This window comes from Lytechinus variegatus, chromosome 2 (genome assembly GCF_018143015.1).
Source record: "Lytechinus variegatus isolate NC3 chromosome 2, Lvar_3.0, whole genome shotgun sequence".
NCBI lineage: Eukaryota > Metazoa > Echinodermata > Echinoidea > Temnopleuroida > Toxopneustidae > Lytechinus > Lytechinus variegatus.
In genome coordinates, this window is record NC_054741.1 from 52,171,345 (window position 1) to 52,193,872 (window position 22,528).

Sequence of the window (22,528 nt, forward strand, 5' to 3'; positions counted from 1 at the left end):
GAAAGGAGGAAGGAGGAGGAGGGAGAGAAGAAGAAGAAGAAGAAAGAGGAAGAAGGAGGAAAGGAAGAGAAGAAGAAGAAGGAGTAAGAGGAGAGGGGGGAGAAGGAAGAGGAAGAAGGAGGAATATGAATAGGAAGAAGAGGAAGGGGAGAAGGAAGAGGAAGAAACCCAGCCCCTTCAGACAAAAAAATGATTTCAACCACATTCATAATATCACAAATACAAATTAGTGCAAATAGTTTATTTCCCATCACAGTCTCTCAAAGATCTTTATACAATATTTCCGATTGCACAATCGTTGTAAATACTAAGAAACAGTCTCCAGGTGATATATCTATATTAAACTATTTTCAAACATTTCTTTGACATATTAAGTGTTTTCTATCAATTCCAAAAGTTGTAAATGTATACCAAGCGAGCTTATAAAATAACCTACAATAACTTACCAAATTGTAACTTTACTTTCAGAAAGAATAGCTTTTATTTTTACTTACTGTCAAAATTTGCAAAATAGACAAAACAAAAATAGACAAAAGTGCATCATTGAGGGCATTTCTTTCCTGAAAGCTATTTCAGCAGATCTTGCACAGTATGCTATTACTTAAGAGAACCTCACATGGACTAGGTTGTTCCATGCGATAAAAATCTCGTGATTCATTTTCAGAGATGCCGAGTTCAAAGACCAGCGATGTATGATATTTCAAGCAGGGAGCCAGGACTTGGCAAAAGATCACCAGCCACATTGGAAGTTATTTAAAAAAAAAGAATATGAAATAGACATTATAAAAGCAGACATAGGTAAAAATTAAATAAATTAGAAATTTAAATTCTTAACTTCTGTGAGAATACTGTCATCTCAATAATGGTTGCGTTGGTAATGTTATTGTGATGTTGGTCAGGTACTACTCAATATACTCCGCTACAAAAAATGAATAAAATGCCATCAAAAATTTGCTCAGAATGATAATATTTTACTATTACAATGAAATATAACAATATGCTTTCTATGTGACATTTGAGTATGCCCTGCAGTAGTGTAATGAGGCATTTGAGGGGCCAGAGCTGGCGTTTGGGGCAAAAATTCTCAAATGTTGTGAGCAAGCAAAATGTTGACCTTTATAAAACAAAACTCTTATTTTGTTGTAGATTTTAACATGATATTAAAAAATGATGTTTTGAAAACTTTGAACAATAAAAGTAGCAGTGTAACAAGGCATTGCACTGAATGGGGTTCTTAACATCCGTTTTAACTTTAATACCACACCCGCAAAACATTTCAAACATTATAATGAACAAGAGAATGTGGTGCTTGAGGAGAAAATTGTCAAAGTGAAATTTGCAAAGCACTATTTTGAATTTGTTTATAAATTTTCATGCACAGCGGATTGTGCCAAAGATCTGATCTCTGTGCAACGGTGCCCTGCTCATTGAAACTGGGATAATTCAACCGGCTTTGTAACCCATGAGCTGAAAACCTTTAAAAGCTGTGTCCATGCCTTCTGGTAGTGACTGGCGGCCATCTTGAAATCATGGTATGTCTCGAGGTCTGCGTGGCATTGAAGTGTCTGGGGCAACTTGTCCTTGTGTACATCTGCTAAAAGCTTCTTGAAGAGACGAAAGAGTTCGTACTTGCAATTTTTGCTCCTGCAGCATACAAAAGATAAAGAATGAATCAAATATTGAACATATTAGGAAATTAAATCAGAAATGATAATACATGTACACATCTCACATTGATACCATAATTCATGTTTTATTGACCTCCAACAATTTTTTTTTAAATATCACACTTATTCTTCACTCTCAGTTGCTTAACTCTTCGTACTTGAACTGTAAACCCCTTAGACGTCAATACAGCAGCAAATTATAATTTGGGATTTAAAAAATATACATATAATCTGTTAATTTGAAGGCTATTGCTAAAAACATTAGCATTTTGAAAGAAAATATGATTGAATGTTTGCATGGTGGTATAGACGATCTCAGAAGTGATTTACGTATGCCATTTGTCGAGTCCCAAGTCCTAAAGCCAGCCTTCCTTCCAACTACTCAAGCCTCTTTTTAACTTTATCTGGTTTACAGTCCTTTTAAGGACTACACTCATTTCTGAAAGATACTCTATTTTCCATCCTTCCACTTTCTTGCCTCTCCATTTCACTTCTAAATCTATCCACCTTTCTATGACTCAACACATGGTAAACTATAAACCACTTCTGTGAAATATCATGTAGCAAGATTTTGAAGTTTTGATGGACTTTCCAATCTTAAAATAGTTGGAAAACTAACGTACAGTACATGTTACATGTATTAATCTACATAACTTTTTGTTGCCTTAACATACTTTTGTGCATTTCACAAAGACATGAATGCAAATACAGCCTTGATGTCACCCATGGGCATAAATCCTTTCTGGTTGGTCAACCATGCACAGTGTACACAACACCATGCATTATTCACAATGATTCTCATTCAAAAAGATTACAAACCGTATCGCCTAATTTTCCTGGGATCTCATGGCTTGTTCTACCCATTAAACCTTCTTCACTGCGCTTGGGATACATCATTCAGTTCAATAATTCTTTTAAAGGTCAAGTCCACCCCAGAAAAATGTTGATTTGAATAAATAAAGAAAAATCAAACCAGCATAACGCTGGAAATTTCATCTTAATCGGATGTAAAATAAGTTATGGCATTTCAAAGTTTTGCTTATTTTTCAAAAAATAATAATAAGCACAACTCAGTGACATGCAAATTAGTCAGTCAATGATGTCCATCACTCACTATTTCTTTTGTTTTTTATTGTTTGAATTATACAATATTTCATTTTTTTAAATTTGACAATACAGACCAACTTGACTGAACCATATAATATCAAACAATGTTAATTCCACGTGTTCAGGGAGGAATTACATGTAATCGTTGTTTCACTTGACAATGAGGAGAAAATTAGAATATCTCATATTTCATATAATACAATACAAAAGAAATAGTGAGTGGATGACCTCATCAGTCTCCTTATTTGCACACCGACCACGATGTGCATATAACAGTTCATTGTGAAATAAAGGGAAACTTAAAAATGTCATAACTTTCTTATTTTACATCTGATTTTGATGAAATTTTCAGTGTTATGCTTGTTGGACTATTCTTTTTATACAGATCATTTATTTGTTGGGGTGTACTTGTCCTTTAATTTTCAATTCTCCCTCATGTCCTGCGCTATCTTGTATGTCTTAGGGGAAAAAAGGGTCCAACCATATCTCATGCTAATGAACCTTTGTGGCACATGAAATGCACAAATTTACCTTAACAGATATTAGGTAAGCTTTTCAGTGATACCACAAACGATGATAATCTGACTTCCAGGATGTGCTCTCCTATTAGAGTGTATTGATTTTTTTCCTTCTATTTTCACTTCAAAGATCCCACAATAAGTCACCCATTAATAGCACTTTAGAAAAGAAATCCACAGAGGGACCTCCAATCAGGTCCTTCATAAGATAAATATGTAAATTTGTACACAAATTTTCAGATTTTCCTTATTATCTTTCAAATTGCATCTTGCCTCCTTCTGAGCACAACATATGTCATGGGACAATATAATTCACACCACATATGTCAAGATCAGGAGGAGATAATGTGTAATATGTAAAATAGAGGGGAAAATCTGAAAATTTTTGCACAAAACAGTGGAGAGTTGTCCACAAAATCAGCCATTTTGAAGCATGTTTGCCAATTTGAGGATCTCCATAGAAAGTACAAGACTTTTTAAACGTCCATAACTTGCTTATTTCATAACCAATTTTGATGAAACTTTTTTTTAATTGTTCCTCTCATTTGACTCTTTCCAATAGGATTCTTATGTTTTGGTTTCCTTTAACACATAACCAATTTGGAAGGCGAGTCAACTAAACCCAGTGCTCAACAAAATGAGCAACTACCACCCTATGTTCCAATACAATAACAGACATTTTGTTTTCTCTAAATATCTTCTCAAGCTTTACAATTTACATATGATTCTACAGGAATTTCATGGCTTTCTTATTTTTCAAGGGCTCTTCAGGGCATTTTAGGGGCTAATTCGCCCCACCGAGCCCCGCATAATTTTTTTCTACTAGGGCATCATATAGATGCACCAGTCGAAATACCAAAATACCTTGATTGGGGATCATTCCACCTCTTAGCCGTTGTACCTTGTCTCTTTCCATTGGCTGTCACCTCAAAGGGATGCTCAGGTACATCACTCCAAATGATAGCTGGATATACAGAGAAGTAGAAAGAAATATAAAGATTCATTTAATTTCTCTTCATTTCAGTAATCATTTAGGCACCTTAAGCAAAGGTCTGTACTATATTTTGATAATAGGCATTGATATAGCACCATCTACCTATTCCGAATTTGAATTCAAACTCACCTCATTTATACATGTATTATTTTTGTTAATGAATGAACCAAGATGATGGATGTCCGGGTGTGCTTTTGTGTGTGATGACGATGTTTCTCGGAGGGTGTGACTGTGTGTGAATGAGCATATTTCGCTTTCCCCCTCTTCATCTGATGTGTACATATATTAATAACTGTATTCTTTGGAGGCTTCTTATTTTCAAGTGTAAGCTTTTTGTTGCCCTCCTTTTCTTGTAATGATATTTCTACATACGAATGTACAATTTGAAGATGTTTCAATTATTATCAAGAATAAATTCAATTTGAATTTTTGAATTAGAATTATCTAGAAATAATCTATTCCGAGGCACATTGTTATCGTTATTACCCTGCTATGGCTTGAACTGCCTTCCTGCTGCGCTCAATGCATTCAAGGAATTAATCCTGCCTGGTACCCAGTCACCTCATCTGGGTTGAGTGCAGCAAAATGCAGGATAAATCTCTTGCTACAGGAAATTATGCCATGGCTGGAATTTGAATACACGTCCCACTGATTGAAAGACGAGAGTTGTAACCACAAGACCACGACGCCCCACAGGTGGGTAAAGTAGGTACCCTGCTCAGTGTCTTTCACAAAGGCATTCAAGCATTCCCGTATAAGGCTGAAATGGAAGGAACACACTCTAAGAGATACTGAGCTGGATTCTATGCTGAAAGAAGTCGCTCAGAGTTGTGGTAAGGTGCATAAAAATATAGACTGATGATGCACATGCAGTTTATAGTTCCTGTCTACATGTACATTAAGACAAAGAGAGCAATGTGCTGTATCTTTGGGACAAGAATGCCCGTTTCTCAAACCACTTCTTAAGCCTAGAATAGGCTGAAAACTTCATGACATATTCTTTGTCTGTGGCTACTATCCAATTAATGAATTGTATAGGGGCAAGTGCTAAAATTGCCATTTTAAAAGAAAAAAAATAATAAAACATTACCAAGAGAGGGTGCTGGATTATCCCTGGATACAAAATAACTCCAAATATAAATTTCAGTGGTAGAAAAGAGATCCAATAGCCACTACACTCTTGTAAGATTGGAATGGTAGATGATACTCAAGTACAATTAGCAATATTTGTCCTTTAGCATAGCTTCAGATAGACTTTAATTGACCTCATTCTTCATGATACACCTTAAATGCAAATTGTGTGTATTACAAAATTAATACATAGTGAAAATGGGTAATCTATCTATCAATTTTCAACTCAATTTCAATTCAATTTTCAAATTCACTGTGACCTCTGACCTGTGGGCTCTGAATTCAAATCTGACCTGCATTCATTCAAAGCAATCATTTTCAAGTTATAATCAGGCATGATATTCTCCTCTGAAAATTAGCCAAGGGTCGCTAAGTCACCGCCGAAATCCGAGGCGCCTTGGTCGGGTTTACAAGCTCTTGCATAGTAAAGAAATCAAAGTTATTTTTTTTTTAAGGTGATTCCTCATGATAGTTTTATCATTTGACTTAAAAGCAGTAAAAAACAGCATGAAAATGTTCTTGGGCAAAGGATTTCACATTAAAAAAAATTATATTAAATTTTTTTTTTTAATCTGAAAAAAAAATATGGGAATTCTGATTTTAATCGGGAGAATATCCTGCCTGGTTACAATACAGAAACCCATTTGGGGGACATTCTCCTCACCTGCTCCAGCTGGAGTCATCTTGCCCTTTCCTGGATCTCTCCTCCTCCCCACCTCCCCCTTAGAGTCTGGGAAGATGACCTTGGACTGCATCACGGTAGGCGAGTTCTGATGGTAACCAGGTGGAAGATGGCTCACAGACTGCACTCTTCCAATGATGGCACGATGCATGGCATCACTGCTATATGGACACCTACAAGTAGAAGCAAAGTAAACGTAATACCTGTGGAGTGTCCCCTCATAATAAATACGATGAGTTTGTGGGGGTGAGCAAGGAATAGTTTTGGTGACCGAGTAAAGTGCATTCATTATTGGGATACAATAGCCCCCCATCAATATTACTAGAAAGGATTAGACACCCATGGCCAAGAACAAGACCTGAAGTTCCAAGGCCAAGTAATCGTCCACAAGGCCATTAGGCTGGCTTGAGTCACACAACACTACAAAACATTTTCCTTACGATTAGTAAGGCCTATTGACTAATTCATCACACACTTATTTAATGTTTGTGGTCATTCATTCAGATTCTTTTTTATTTCTGAAATATTTCCTAGAGTTTTACGGCCTCATCACAGCCTCATCTGAGGACCTACATTTACCAAAGGCTATGGACTTAAGACCTCAAAGACCAAGAGTGGCAAAGACTTTTTAAGGGCCTTCCCGGGCATAAACAGATCTCGAACATGGGATAGCTATTCTGTTAATTACTGAACAACTTTTTTCAAGAATCACAAGAGTTTCTGTCTGTTTGTAGCCTCATACACTATAATACTCATAACACACAAGTAAAGACATGTTGCTAAAATGGCATCAACAATGAACATCTATCATAAACTCACTTTCCAATCGTTACTGATGATAAATACAAAGGTTCTGAGATGAAATGGGACAGCAGAGCCCCCTGTAGACCTAAAACATTCCACTTTGCCATTTTATCACTGCAAGACATTGACATAGTCCTGTCCCCACGACCTGGTTTGATTCGCAGGAGTCCAACAATATGGTATTCTTCGCCCCCTGAGCGCTTCTCCTGAGGTCCAATGGGTGTTGGCTTAGCACCAGTCCTGTAAATATCTTTCTTTGGTGGTACGGGTATTGAATTTGTTATTTCGGAAGCACTACTATGTACAGTACGGACAGTACATTGACAAGATGGTGATTCTTCAGAAGCACTCATTGATTCTTGTGAAGTGTTCAAAGTTTCAAAAGTTACTGGTTTTTCACTTTTTACAGATGAAAATCCAGAAGGGCACTCCCTTAATTTGTCTGAATCCTGGACACCTGGATTTCCCAGAGTATCACATTTGAATAAATGATCCTTACTCTTGGATAGCACTTCTTCATTCAGATTAGAAGGCTCAAACCTGTTAGGTTGCTTTTCAGCAGTTCTTGAAAGCTCTTTTGAAGTGTCACTATCATCATTAGGGCTAGGTGAGCATGCACATTTTTCTCCAAGTTTGTTGAAACATGCTTTTTTCTTGATACAGTTTTTATTTTTTGAATCAGCAGGGCTTGAGCTGGGCTCCAAACTGTCTCCTGCATAATCCAGATGCAGCATCCTATCTGCTCCACAGTGACAGCTTGAATCCGGTCTTATTTTCTGTGCCATCGGGAGAATGGAACCATGTGACTCATCTTCTTCCGCCTTCCTCTTACTTGAATTTACCATGGAACTGTTGATTGGAAGGTTCTGTCTAACTTCGTGCTCTGACGTTGTCTTGGTGTCTGTACAACCTTGGTCAGCTTTTGGGAATATAGATGCGTCGCCACCTGCAAGGATCAGAACAGAACAGAACTAAAGTAGAAATCTGACTGAGAAAGAAATTAATCCCCAGTAGAGTATTATCATGTAAGCATGATGTACTCAGTGTGCACCACAGGGTCACTTGCAAAAATCATCAATATCCATTACCTAATCGTTTGAATTGAAATAAATTGTTTTAACCTTAAATATTGAATTTAGAAGAAAGTAAAACTTTCATAAAGAGTATACTGACACAGATGGATTCTTGACTATGTGCAATTTTGCCATTGCCAGATCTGAATTTCATTTCAGTTCTGTTCAGTTCAATTTCATTCCACTTTATACAGGAAATACACATCTTTCAATAAAAATGCATAATGTAAAATATAGATAAAGATTTATGCAGCCACCAAAGAAATGACTTACATGGGGTATGGCTGGTATAGAAATGAAATCTCACTCCTTCTTTCAGCCTGCATCTCCCATCTCCTCCTGGGCCTGAAAAGATGCTGTTGTCATGACAACCCATCAAAGCCAATCTCAACTGATGATAGAGATACCTAAAATTGACAGAAGAAGGTATACTTAGACTTCCCTGCAACTCTTCCTTTATTTTGTAAGATAAACATATTCACAGAGGAGAGAAGTTAGAAATAGTAAAACAAAAAATGACAGTCAAAAACATGTATCACAATGATTAGTGCATTGTAATGATTGTGCCATTGGGATTGTAAATGCTTATTCTTTTGCAATCTGGTCCATTGTTATAGGTGCAAAATCAAAATAATTTTCTAATAATTTTGAGAAATAAAAATATAATTTATAAACCAAGAACCTGTGAGACTAGGGCTCTGTCCAATTGTAAATTTGGTCAAAAATGTAATACATGTGTCCCCTGCATGCCCATGTGTCTTCCCCAGACCTGCTTTAAGCATTCCATTAAATCCATATTTTTATTCTTTGAAATAGATAAGAAATGAAATACTCCTAAAATTTGCTTTGCCCAATTGATCGTGGGCCCAGCAGCCGCTGTGCAGCGCCAGATCGACAAGGCTCTATCCCTTTAATCATTGAATGATACTATAACAACAGGGTAGCAACAACTCCAATCTTTTGCTGTACTAATTGAGCCAACACACCAGTCCATTATAGTCTCCATTCTTTCCTATCATACTTCTTTCACCATGGATTATAATGTGCTACATTAAAAATATGGCAATCAATGTTATAAAGCATGTATCAATATTTTTTGCAAAGCCTGCTATAATCATGACTGAAGAAGATTGATTGATGCTCTGAAGTCTATCAGATGTCACCAAATATCAAATTTTTATCCATAATGGATGTTGAAATAGGCTAGTGCAAGATTAAAGAAATAGGCACAGTGAAAACCGCAGTACAAATATTCTGAATTTTTGAATCAGAGTAGAGTAGACTTTAGATCATCTTCGATCATCATCAACAATATCTAATTGTGCAAATGAGGATGCACTTGGCAGTGATATGCACGTATAAGCATGTTGTTATTATTATCTGTCAGTATCAAAAAGTGCACTTTGTTATGACAGCTTGATGCACACTGTATAATATAAAGGAGGGCAGTAACATGTAACTTGCTTGCCAGTCATAAACATTCTTTCAAGGTCAGCTTCATGCATTACTAGCCAGAAACAATTGGAATATACAGTGCTTTACATAACATTTGTCTATCATAACACTCTTCACATTCAAAGGCAACGGACAACGCCCGTTTCTGGAAAATGGTGTTAAAGTTTCCTTAGGAAAGGTGAAGAATGATACCTTTTGCCAGTGGTTGACGTTAGGGTTACCAAAGACACTGCGAGGGGAAGACTGGACACTTAAGGAAGTTCTTTAAATGATCAACTAACTTCGTACAGAGGACACCCAACAGCACTGGTTATATAGACTTTCACATATCGGCATAGGACTGTGCATAAAACATATGGGGATAATGTTTGAGGGATGAAGGAGACGAAAAAGCGGCAAGACAAGGGGATGACCCCAAACTCTCAATTCCCAGAAATCTCTCAGATATATTGACAATTTTGTAAGTAATTCATTTTTTAAGAAAAAAAAACTTGAAATGTTTTAATCACCCCCTCTATCACCACCATACCACTTTTGACATATAACTGGGCGTTGTTCGAGCCCTGGTCACGTCTTTCGGATGGTGACGTTAAAGGTCGGTCCCAGACGTAAATAATCATATCTGATTATACACGTCTGACAAAACTCAAATACACACACACACATATATTTTGTACGCAACCCCACATGATGATATGCAAATATATACCTTACGGATTCTGTTGGGCTCCCTCTCCCCGTGTTTCATTAAATATGCTATTGAGTGTCCAGTCAGCCCCTTGGATTGTTTTGTATCGTCTTGTATTAGGGTTACCTGAGGAAGCCTCTCCTTGCCAGAACCTCTGCATGACTATCATTCAGTATGTCACCTTCAGTGGGAGAACAGAAAATCATTTATATTGAGACCAAATTCATATAGTCACAGTGGAAATAACTGTGAGAAACCAATGTAGATTGTTATATCATGACAGTGAGATCTGACATGAATTATGCAATCTATACATTGAGACAGTGAAATAACAAAAACTACTTGAATATTAAAACATGCTAAAAATCATGAATAAGCACACATGTCACGGACATGTGTTATACCATACCTTGGAATTACATATTAATCACTCACCTAATGCAGAATTGATCATCATTATTTGACCTTGGCATATAACCTGAAACTTAATGTACATAGTCTTTGTTGTACTTGATTACCAATATGTCAAAGTTTCATGAAATAGGTCCATATATATACTTTCTAAGTTATGATGACATTTCAAAACCTCAATCACAGTTAAGGTTTCAATATTGAGGATGCAGCCGCCATAGTAAAAATGGCGCCTATATCTTGCTTCAGCTATGCAGGTGAGACATAAATCTTACTTTATTGTGTACATTATCATCCTAAATTTGTGGTGTTCTCCTTCAATACAAGCATACCTGTTTTGCTCATCTTTGAGGCACCTATGCACTTTGAGCCTGATGCCATGGCCACCACTTTCCATTCTCCTTCTGAACCTGTCATTGATGAAACAGAAGAAAATTAGTTGCAAAAAAAAGTAATTCATGATCAAGAAATGTGCAGATGATGCAGTTCTGTAAATGAAAAAAATATATATTATCAACAGTTCTTTAGAAAACAAGTTAACTAATAATACTGAAAAGCTTTTTGACTTACCTACATGTATCAACAACAAGAAATGTACAGTAAAAATATACAGAAGATATGACAAATAAATGGTGTGATAAATAGAGCTCCGAGTGACTGTCACAAGATGTTAATTTAAACGCCGCATTTGATACATAAGGCAGACAATCACCAAGATATGTCAGCAGATAAAAAGATTGCCTCCAAAGATCGACAAACGACAACCACAGCAAACGACACTGGCCAATATAAAATGGTTACTTTTTTGGTCGAATTCTGTATTTTCAGGTTCTTTTTCAAATGAATTTACACTATCATTATCAATTCATACTCGAAAAAAATAGCCAAAAGCAGGAATGAAACCCAAGTCATTATACAGTGCGTCTCACAAAAAACGAAACCAAGATTTATTGATGATTTATCATAACTTAATCACAAATACAATAGACAAATGACCTACCATTTTAAAGCTTACAATCTCCTCTTTCATCTGGAATTACTTAAATTATTTCTCATTCACGCATGAGTGAGCAAAAACAATTTGAAAAGGGGATTCCAAAAAGTCACTTGGCGGGCCGTATCTGGGTTTTAAAAAGAAAACCACATTTTCAAAAAGTTCAATATCTGCTCTTTAATTTGATACCTAAATTACAGAAAATGGTCAAGGAATAACAAAGTTCTGGTTATTTGAAATAAGGCTTGAATTTCAATAATTTCATAAAATGAAGAGGTTTTACAGGCTAGCGTTCAAACTCACTCAATGCTCTGTTTTGTTGACGATCAGCCATGCATTAACTCTTGTTACCGTGCGATAGCTTCTGACCCCTTATGCTTTCTCATTAGATAATCAACATGAAAACAAATTAAAGAAAACAATTTATGGTCAAAAATGTTCAGCAAAAAAAAATTATAATGAAAACAAAATAAAGATAAATAAATGATTTAGCATGTTTAGTAACATCTTAGTTTTGTATCATTTTTTTTTCTTGCTGAACGTTATTATTTAACTTCTCCTGGTTATATAGGCCCAAATAATCAATTTTCATTGATTGAAATTAATCTCAGCAAAAACAAAAAATTATAATGAAAACAAAACATAGATAAATAAATGATTTAGCATGTTCAGTAAAATCTTAGTTTTTTATCATGTTTTTTTTTTGCTGAGATTAATTTTAATCAATGAAAATTAATTGTTGGATTTGTGCTAACTTGAGATGATGAATGAAAAAAATATCTGCAGTATAAAAATTGCTAATAGAATTTAAGATACAGGTAGGGCCTATAGCTTATGAACCCATCACAGTCATTACATATGAAGATAAGTTCATTGGGTAATTTAAAGTACGGTGTTGAAATCTGGTGTTGGTGTTGTGACAACGCCAACACAAGCCACAACATCGAACTTGAAATCAGGCTGGGGTTGGGATTGACCTTCAAAAATATGACGTATATGGTGTTGAATGTCGTCTGCTGAACCCAGCACTGCGGCTGGTGTTGACGATCTACGTACAATTTCCCCATTCACCAACATCAACACCCAGGGACTGGGAAAATCATTATTTCAAGTTCGATGTTGGTGTTGGCAATCTCAAGCTAGTGAACAGGCGGCGAACACGATGAAACACCCCCGTAAATTAGCTTTTACAGTTAAGACGAGTATAAATCATTTGAGCTTTATATATTTTGATGCAGAATAATGTTCACTCTTCCGAATTCTTGAAATAATTAAAGCAATGGTAATTAAAGCATTTCTCTCCGATTTCATTTTCGTCGTCGAGACTTCTCACGTAAAGTTGAGATGATTTAGCAGCGCAGGGCAGAGGCGTGACGTCATGTGCTATCGATAACGCATTTGGTATCGTTCCTCTGAATCCAGCTCGGTGTTGGAGCTCCGTTCAGCGGCCTTTTTACGCTCTCAACACCAACACTGTACTTGAAATCACCCATTGTTATCAGCCCATATGTCATGTTAAAGCAAATAGTCTCGACTCCTCAACTTTAAAATAGTACATATATATTTTTTATATTCTTAAAGCTTATATTCTTATATAAACTTCCATAAAGTTATCATTTAAATATGACCAACGCAGCGTTCTCGCCAGAAAAAAATTCACCCATGTCGGGGACTCCCGGGGGGTGGGTGTGGGAGCGCGGAAGCGACGGCCTTTTCATCATATACAGTGCGTATCAAAAAAAAGTTTACACTTTGAAAAAATCCTATAAAATTATACATTTGTAATATCCTGAAGATTTTTCCACATTTTAACATTGGTACAGATCCATTTAATCAAATGACGATATAAATGTCGAAAAATATTTCCGCTTGAGTGAGCACCACTTACTTTTGAAAAGTTAGTGAAAAATGATTTGCGCAGAACTTTGAAATAGTTATGCGAATAAAAGTAGACCTTAATCATGAAGAACATGTATAATTCAGCTATTAGAATTGATTTGAAGATATCTTTTACCTTTTTTGACTTGTTTCCTTGCCCAAAACACTTCGAAGAGAGCATTTCACCCCACCCCTCTCCCCCACATACCGAGGCCATCGTGACGATATTTGCTTTACACTGAGCTGTGATTTACATGGAATGGCTTAAGCTTGATTTTCATTTTGTTAATCGTTGCCAAGCTTGGGAAAAGTGTGGAGAAACAAGTATTAAATGAAAAATGAAATGTAAACCCACTTTCAATGATAAAAATTTAGTGAAATAATGCTGGAGATGTCTGATATAAACTTTTGTTCAGATTCAGTTATGTCCTCAGATCCAGCTGGCACAAAAAGGGTAAAGGTTGTGCTTACTAAGTGTTGAAATTTCAATTTGGGTGGCAAAATCGTTACAAAATGCTTGAATGTATCCGTCTTATTTCAACTGACTAAAAGTGCAAGGGAAATGTATGAGAAATGTTTCGCAGGGTAAGTTTGATTTCGCTGTTTCCCCTTAACACAGCGTGAAAACAAGCATTTCTGCGCAAACTGATTTCTGCGAGCTTTACAAAAATGGACAGTGCTCACTCAAGTGTAACATTCTGACAAAACTTTTACTTTCATTGGATAGATGAGACCCAAACCCAAGATGATATGTGAAAAAATTACCCACATGTTGTATATTTTTTAATTCCCAGGGCTTTTTCAAAGTGTAAACTTTTTTTTGATACGCACTGTAGAGACGCTAAGGAAGCCCCATTGTGGCGTATTTTTAAGCCCACACAAATGCACATAAATGCTAGGCCTGGGAGTAAACATCGATTGATCGAATGGTTCGATTGGCATGCCGCCAATCACCAATCGATTAGCAAAACTTACACAAATCGAATGTTCGGGAGATCCCGATTATGACATTGGGATTTGGGAGAACTCGAATACCCAAGTAATAATAACAAAATGACAAGAAAACAATGATGACACTTCATACAGGTTTAAAAATTATGTTACCGAGATAATTTTTCAAAAATAATCAATGATTGTATTACATTCACAGTTACACACCAACATGAAAGCGCTCCGAATTTTTTTTAATCCCACCCAACCTTGCCCTTGATACACAAAATGAGTTCATTGTCTGCGTGCACAAAACAATAAGAAAACACACAACCAAGCTCACTTGAGCTGATTGGACCTTCGGATAGCCAATGAAACTGGGGAAACAAAGAAGAAGGCAGTGGTTCCCTTATCAGGAGAGGTCATGACTTCAGAAATAAATTGACCCCTTCCCCATCTGTGTGTCTGTGAGGGAGAGAGAAAGATAAGGGTGGGAGCCGGAGAATTCCTTTCATGTTTCAAAACAATAATGCAACCTTTTCTCTATCCCCCTCACACAATGAAAACTACATTCCAACATGCGCCCGTCTTCACCGGTACTTTCTCGACTAGTCTCCAAAAACTCCTTTGCTATTCGTTCATTGTGTGCAGAGAGGGCGGGATAAAATGACAAACACAGTACAACTCCTTTGCTATTCGTTCATTGTGTGTATAGAGGGCGGAATAAATGACAAACACAGTACAAGTACATGTTCCTTGTATATGCATTTATTCCAAGTTCCACTCCCATCATATCAGTAAGCGCAGCTACCGGTAGGTCATGGAGCATAGCCGGTGTGATGTGCGGGGCAGACGGAGGAATAGGTAACGGAACGACCGTACCGTGCCGTTATATGCCAGCAATAGCAGCCGCGAGCTAGCTGGGCGCCTTCCCACTTTGTGGTCTTAAGTTGGTGGGACTTCGGCGCAACCTGATAAATGAAGTTGATATCACTAAGATGAGTTCATGGAGTGTATTATTTTTTTCTGAATATTTCCATTTAATTATTCCACGCATGTCGCTGAAATTTTACGCATGGTTCCACTTGGTCTTCATTTCCGCACGCATGGTGTTTGAACCATGTGTATTATACACTGGCGAGAACGCTGGACCAACGTTTATGATCGTTGTCATTTTTAGCATTGTTTCTGTAATTAGTCATTGTTCAATTGCGGATTGATTTTTTACACACTTTTCTGTTTTATCATTGCAATTAAAGCACTTCATTACCCACTTTGACATGTTTGCAGCAATTTTCACATTTTGCTTGTGTTCGGTTACTCGTCATTCAAAGGAATGTTTAGACTCTAAACACTCACATTTGTATTTCTTGCTTTATATCTGTCAAATGAAAATAAATTAGATTTTTCACATGCAGCCTCTCATATTTTCCTGTTTAGTCTAGTACAATCAGACACATTGATTTTGTTTACTCCATTCAAACCCTATTTTTACCTCAACAAATAACATTTAACACATATATTTGCAAAATTATCATTATAAATAAGTATTCTATGAAAAATCAAAATATTGAAGTAATCACGTCGAAATTACTTAATTATACAATTTTTATGTCGGACAAGTGTGTGTGTGTGTTTGAGTTTTGTCAAACGTGTATCAATCAGAAATGATTATTCACGTTTGCGACCGACCTTTAACCTCACTAGATGTCCGAAAGACGTGACCAGGGCTCGAACCTCTGCATCAATTTGTAACTTCCCCACAGCTTGGATTACAGGCGCACGCCACAACACCCAGTTGTGTCGGACAAGGGTCTCTTTCGTTGAAATATCAATGAAAGGTGTCTCTAAAAGGACACCGTGTTCTAAATAAGGGAAACAATGAAAATTTTTATTTTATCCAGTTGTGTTTGTGAATCCTTAAAGTTTTTTCTCTTTTTACCTTATAAAGTAAGCTCCATACATCGATTCTACAATCAGTAATAAATAAAACATTACTTGATCTCCAAATGTATAATTTTGTGAAAAATCATCATTCCGAAATAAAAGGTTCAGGTGGCGATGAAGACTAAATATTTTTTTGATACTATCAATATCAAACGATGTCACGGACTTGGAAGACAAAATTGCCTTCATGAAACAGAAAGCGTTGATTTGTCGCCAATCTTCTTATCTCGGCAACAGGCCCCGGATTCCCCACAGGCAGGATGGTAACTAACCCAGGGAGCCCAGGGGCTTACCGTGTATTTGGCCATAGACACAGGACTTGGGTAATTTATGGTCAAAATATTTATCAAACTGAATTGTGAAAACAGAAATTATGCACTTACCACGATTATATGGATGAAGGTCTAACGTGTGGCAGTATCCTGACATCAAAGCACAGACTGGAACCTCAAAAAAATGAAAGTTCTCTCCTTCTACCCCAGTCTCGATCGGCCATTTTGTTATGAATTTTGAAAGAATTAGGAGAGGTCGACAGAACTTCTTGTTTTTTTGAGGTTCCAGTCTGTGCCTCGATGTCAGGATACTGCCACACGTTAGGCCTTCATCCATATAATCGTGGTAAGTGCATAATTTCTGTTTTCACAATTGGGCAGTTCCACGGTTACGGAGTGACATTCAGAAACAACATTTTTGCATTCAAACAAAGATATTACCCATATTTAAATAGTTATTTGCAAAGAAATGGTACCTGACAGTAGTTGCTGAAACCCACTTTTCTAAATAATGAAATTCATTATTTTGATCCACTGAATTAATGAGATATGAATATTCATAATCATGGTTACGGAGTGACGCAAAATGGACATGCAGATTTGAGGAGAAAACATATTGCTCAAACTCTGTGAATTTTGAATCGCTATCATAATTTTGATTTATTGCTTGGATTCTATGTTGTTCTAACTTTGATATGCTGCATTACATTAAAAAATTGGTGTACTATTTCATTAATTACAGCTTAAAACGTAAGCCCATACCCGGTTACGGAGTGACATGAGAAATATCTACTCATGGGCAACATAAAATGAACTCATATTTTAAAAAATTTTATTTGATATGATGTAAAATGATGACCTTCAGATTATCCAAAAGAAAATTTCACAAAACAAGCAAGAGTTTTCTGTTAAATTGAAATTAAGTAAAAACCAATATATGTAGTCCCATGTATAGAATTTCTTGTATGGTTCGGATTCTCCTATAATGAGATGCGCAAGAAAAAAAATTGTGTCTAATTATGCTCCCCTTTTGTATTTATGAAATTCTTTATGAGATTTGATAGAAAAATTTGATCCAGATTTGAAAGAGAGCCAATATAAATTTTTGGAAAATGTCCACTTTTGCTTGGAATTGCCCAATTCAGTTTGATAAATTTTTTTACCATAAATTACCCTACTGTCCCTAGTCCCGTGTCTATGGCCAAATACATGGTAAGCCCCTGGGCTCCCGCCTGCTTCGCGGGTGGGAGCTCCCTGGGTTAGATTGTAATGAGCCCTTGAGCAGGGTGACCAGACGTCCCGTATTTTCCGGGATCGTCCCGTATTTTGCTCCTTATCCCTGCGTCCCGACAAACCCTTCCCGGGACGCCTTTGACCCGTATTTTAGAATATTGAACAAAATGTAGTTAATACATTTAAAAGTGACGAATTTTCATCAAATAACCAACAGATGATGAAGCAGAGACAACAATAAAATCGATAACTAAACCTTTGCAAGTTCTGTGGTGGTTTTCTTGCTAAATTAACCCAATACATTGCAAACTGGCCTCCTGCCTGTGTGTGGCAGGTACTGGCTAGGCAATTAGGATTGGAGCAGATTCTCAATGGTGCAAACAATGACATGATAGACAGTTTTTCCACCATAATAATAACAAATCGGTGGGAAATTTGTATAATTATATTATTGCTACTCTAGTTACTGATTGGGAGATGTAATCGGAGAAACAAGTTATGACTTTTCATAACTAGATCTAGTTGTTTCAGCTTTCGTTGTGTATCATGCCGTGATGTCTTCTAGTTTTTAAGTTGACAATGTCTCACTTTGAAATTAATTCATTTCTGAAACATTTTTTTAAAAATTTAATATATTAAAAAAACACCAAATATCATGATTTTTGCTTGATGACTGGATTGTTTTTGATTGCTTGAAGTTTGATCTTTTTTATCCTATCTTCATTCTTCTATCCTTCCTGCTTGCCCTTTTTGTTCCATCTATCTTTATTCCCTGATCCTTTTTCTCTCTGTGTTCATTTTTCTTTCTTTCCTTCTTTCTCTTACCTGCCTTCTACTAAATTTCCTTTTTTTATTTCCTTCATTTTTTTCCTTAAACTTTTCTGTTTCCTTCTCACTTCCTCTCCTTATTCTTTTTGTTCTTTCTCTCCTTCCATTTTCTTTTTTTTTCTCATTATTTCCTCCCTCTCTTTCCTCCTTTCTTTCATTCTTTGTTTTATTTTTCATTTATTCTTTCCCTTATTCTTTCTTTCCCTCCCTTCCTTCCTTCTTGTTTTTCTTCTTTCTTTGTTTCTTACTTTCAAAGAAGGAAGGAAACATGACTTTTCTTTGTTTTCTTTCCTTTCTTTTTTCTTACTGTTTTTCTATCCTTTATTTTGTCTTTGAATTCACATATTTATTTATCTTCTCTTCCTTTCTTTCTATATTCAATTCAAAAAATTATTTTATTCTAACTTTCTTTTATTCTTTTTTTTTCATTTTCCCCTTCATTTTTTTTTCTTTCTTCTCAATCTCTTTTCTTTCATATTTTCTTTCTCTCCTTTCTTTCTTTCACCCTCCCTTCCAATTCTTTATATTTTTTTCACAAGTCTAACACTGTGTAGCCTTCTTTGTTGATCTTTTTTACGATTGTCCCGTATTTCATTTTGTGAAATCTGGTCACACTGCCCTTGAGCTTGCGTGCATGAGACCGAGGGAGAGAATAGAAGAGTCGGGGGGAAAAAACAACTGTTCCCACACGCAAATCTACGCATGGGACCACTGCAGTATGACTTCAGAACTTCAGGATGCTTACCGTTTCTCGATTGTTGTAAAACTGCAGCCAGTAAAGTCCATTCCCGTCCATTTTCTGGCTTACCTTTCCTTGGTAATGATCTCTCGTAGTGTCTCATGCACATCTCAGATATTTCTTGGTGAAATGACATTTTCTGGCTTTCCCATTTCCAGGACAGCTAAAGCTAGCTCGGGCAGTCGACCGAGCGGAGCCGGCCGGTCGTCTCGACGGTACTGGTACGACGGTCCATCGGCATCGCTGCGCTGCATATATATATGGGCCATGAAAAGGCCGGAGAGTGGACTGTACATCCGCGAGAGCGATGATTCAATAATTTCAAGCACTGGCGAATCCAGGAGGGGGGGGGGCAAAGCCGCCCCTTGACCTTTTGAGAGGCACAATTAAAACTTGTAATGTAAAATGTCGTTAAAAAAAGTGTGCCCCCCCCCCTTGGAAAATCCTGGATTCGCCCCTGATTTCATTTAGACCTAGAATAGACATTCTTACTACATTTTTATCATTTCATTTATTGATTTCCGTTTCATAATGTTGTACAAAATATAATGAAATAACATAACAAAGTAAAGATTATTAAAATACATGATATCATACATAATTATAGATTTCATAAACCATGGACCTATTACAACGGATAAACACAATTAAAAAAAAAGGGGCTTGCCAAAAAAAATTGTATGAAAGGCAAGCCCCAATTTGCACACACATACCTAATTTGCACACACATACAAAAAATAAGTTCGTAATAATAATAATAGTAACAGTAATGAATATATTGGATAATATTCATAAACGGAATACAATCAGGAAAATCAATCACGCTAGCGCGGAGCGCGAGCTGAACATAGTTATTTGATATTCTGATCTGAAACGGGTCAATTTTAACATTATCTTCGAGATTTTCGACATTATCGAGATGAAGCTTGTCGATATTCCATTCTGAAAAGGGGACAGTGTTATCATCTTATAAATAAATCTTATAAGGCTAATGAGAGCTTGAGATTTGTTGATATTAAGGCCCTGCAAACTAGACATTTTATGCACTTTTGTAATTTTGAATAGGATGCATGATTATTTTTAACATTAAATGCGATAGCAAATCTCGAGCTGACAATGAAAAGGGGATTTTAAGTAGTTTTTTTTATAGAGCTAAAAAATAATGGTATTAAACCCATCAATCAAAATGCGAGCGCGTAGCGCGCTAGCTGGGACAGGCCTACATTTGGACAATCAGACCTGAAAAGGGATGACAGACGACAATAGGTACTTGGTGAATCAAATAACGCGAGCGCGCAGCGCAAGCTGAAAATGTTGATATTCATACCAAAAAACGGACATTTTACAAAAGCACTTTTAAAAATCAATTTGTAAATCAAACAAATTAATGAAGGTTCGGTGTCCGAGCTGAAATATTTTTTGTATGCTGACCTCAAAACTTTATAGTTTTTAGCTCCATATCAGCCTATTGAGAAGCTATGTGATTCATCAAACGGGCAATGCAAGCGCAAAGCGCGAGAGAAAATTTGATCTATTGACATAAAATACATATTTTTTTTATTTTCCAAGTCTTAATCTCACCTTACTTTATTCACGCATATTCCTCCCCTTATTTTTCCTTTCTTGTTTCCTCCTCTCTTTCCCCCTTCTTTTTTTCCCTTTTTTCTTTCTTTTCCCCTTTTTCTTTTTTTTTTGCTCCGCCAATAGGGGGCCCAGGCCCCTCGGGCCCCCTGGATGCGCCTATGTACATCAGATTATCCAAAATTAAATCTCGTGCTTCGCGCTCACAAAGTATGAATTAGGCTTTGTGAGATATACTTGAACTTGTTTGTAAGAATGAAAGACGTATATGTATAAAACTCGGCACCCCACTCTGTAGACTTGTTAAGAGGTTGAACGCTGCATTTTTGAGTACAAATGTCCTACTTGGCACAAATGTTCCTTGAGTCAAAAGAAAAAGATTCATCCAAAGAGACACGCTGTATCTATGCAAATAAGCAAGTAATTTGCATAAATTTGCATATTATGTCGATATAGGAAAAACAAGTAATTCAGAATAAATATTTCACCAGAACTGCCCTAAAATTTGAAATAAAGACTTAGGGTAAGACAGGGAAGAAAACTGTCATAAAATAATTGGGCTATCCTTGTTTATTATTACCAGGGTGACCAGATTTCACAAAATGAAATACGGGACAATCGACAAAAAAAAGATCAACAAAGAAGGCTACACAGTGTTACACCCAGTGGCGTACCTTGAGTCACGGCATTGGGGCACCAGCAAAAATTTTGATTCACCTAGTGAGCGCGCGAAGTACGCTCAGTTGCTAGGTATACTGACCTATAGAGACATTTTAAGGACAGTGTCATTAAACGAATATGTATGTTACTGATCACATAATGCGAGCGCGAAGCGCGAGCTGAAATTTTTGTATATTATTGACCCCAAACGGACACTATATTGTAGGAATCTATTAAGAGTATACATATCTCACCATAATAATCTAATGTGAGTACCAAGTGCTTGCTGATTTATTTAGAATTACATGCATTCAAACACATAAAGCACCTGCAGTCATTGTAATCATGATTAACATGCACTTCTCACTAATCAAATATTGGGAGCGCGAAGCGCGAGTTAAAAATTAGGAAATTCACACCTGAAGAGGGGCATTCTAAGGCTTGTTTGTAGGAATTCACGTAGTCCATGCGTATTTCACTAACCAAATGATGCGAGCTGAAATTTTTTATATTCAGATCAGAAAAAGGGACATTTTAGGGACTGGTTTTAGGAATTCATGAAGAGCGGACATATCTCACTAATCCACTAATGCGAACGTAAGCGCGGACGTGAAATGTTTGATATTAAGACCTTAAAATGATATGTCACTGCATAAAACAATAATAATTCGTAGTGCGAGGAAATATATTTGGTGTATATTGACTTGAAAACGGGAGGTTTTAGTACAACAGGATTATATATCTCGTTAAACAGACAATGCGAGCATCAGGAACAATGAAGACATAGGCCCTGAGCAAATTATGTTTCTTAAAGTTATAATATATTTTTTATTTTTATGTAATATAACATAATAATATAACATAATTAACAATGATTTTTCCTTCCCACTACGTTTCTCTCACTTTCTCCCTCTTTTTCTCTTTTTCCCCCGTTTT

The 22,528-nt window shown here is 36.4% G+C and overlaps 1 protein-coding gene across 5 annotated transcripts; it reads right to left on the bottom strand.

Annotated features, from left to right (window-relative positions):
* Positions 1-220: 220 nt before the first annotated feature.
* On the bottom strand, positions 221-19,564 carry LOC121408333 (tRNA-specific adenosine deaminase 1-like). 5 transcript variants are annotated; one of them, XM_041599760.1, is made up of 8 exons: positions 19,421-19,564; positions 10,863-10,940; positions 10,246-10,300; positions 8,250-8,383; positions 6,919-7,849; positions 6,082-6,272; positions 4,157-4,256; positions 221-1,644 (listed from the first exon to the last, which is right to left on the bottom strand). In XM_041599760.1, exons 1-8 carry the CDS (start codon positions 19,485-19,487, stop codon positions 1,425-1,427), a joined length of 1,776 nt encoding a protein of 591 aa, XP_041455694.1. In that variant the 5' UTR covers positions 19,488-19,564; the 3' UTR covers positions 221-1,424. The 5 variants fall into 5 exon arrangements, with proteins under 5 accessions (XP_041455694.1, XP_041455693.1, XP_041455698.1 ...); XM_041599759.1 differs by having other exon boundaries at positions 19,358-19,563; XM_041599764.1 differs by having other exon boundaries at positions 10,141-10,300; positions 19,421-19,508.
* Between the last annotated feature and the right edge of the window lie 2,964 nt (positions 19,565-22,528).

Bases quoted from the DNA above. Each gene is read 5' to 3' on its own strand.
- LOC121408333 (XM_041599759.1), bottom strand. From the start codon at position 19,487: ATGTCATTTCACCAAGAAATATCTGAGATGTGCATGAGACACTACGAG. The intron at 7,850-8,249 runs GTAAGTCATTTC...TGATCCTTGCAG, and splicing joins CTATACCAGCCATACCCCAT to GTGGCGACGCATCTATATTC. The intron at 1,645-4,156 runs GTATTTTGGTAT...TGTATGCTGCAG, and splicing joins TGGAATGATCCCCAATCAAG to GAGCAAAAATTGCAAGTACG.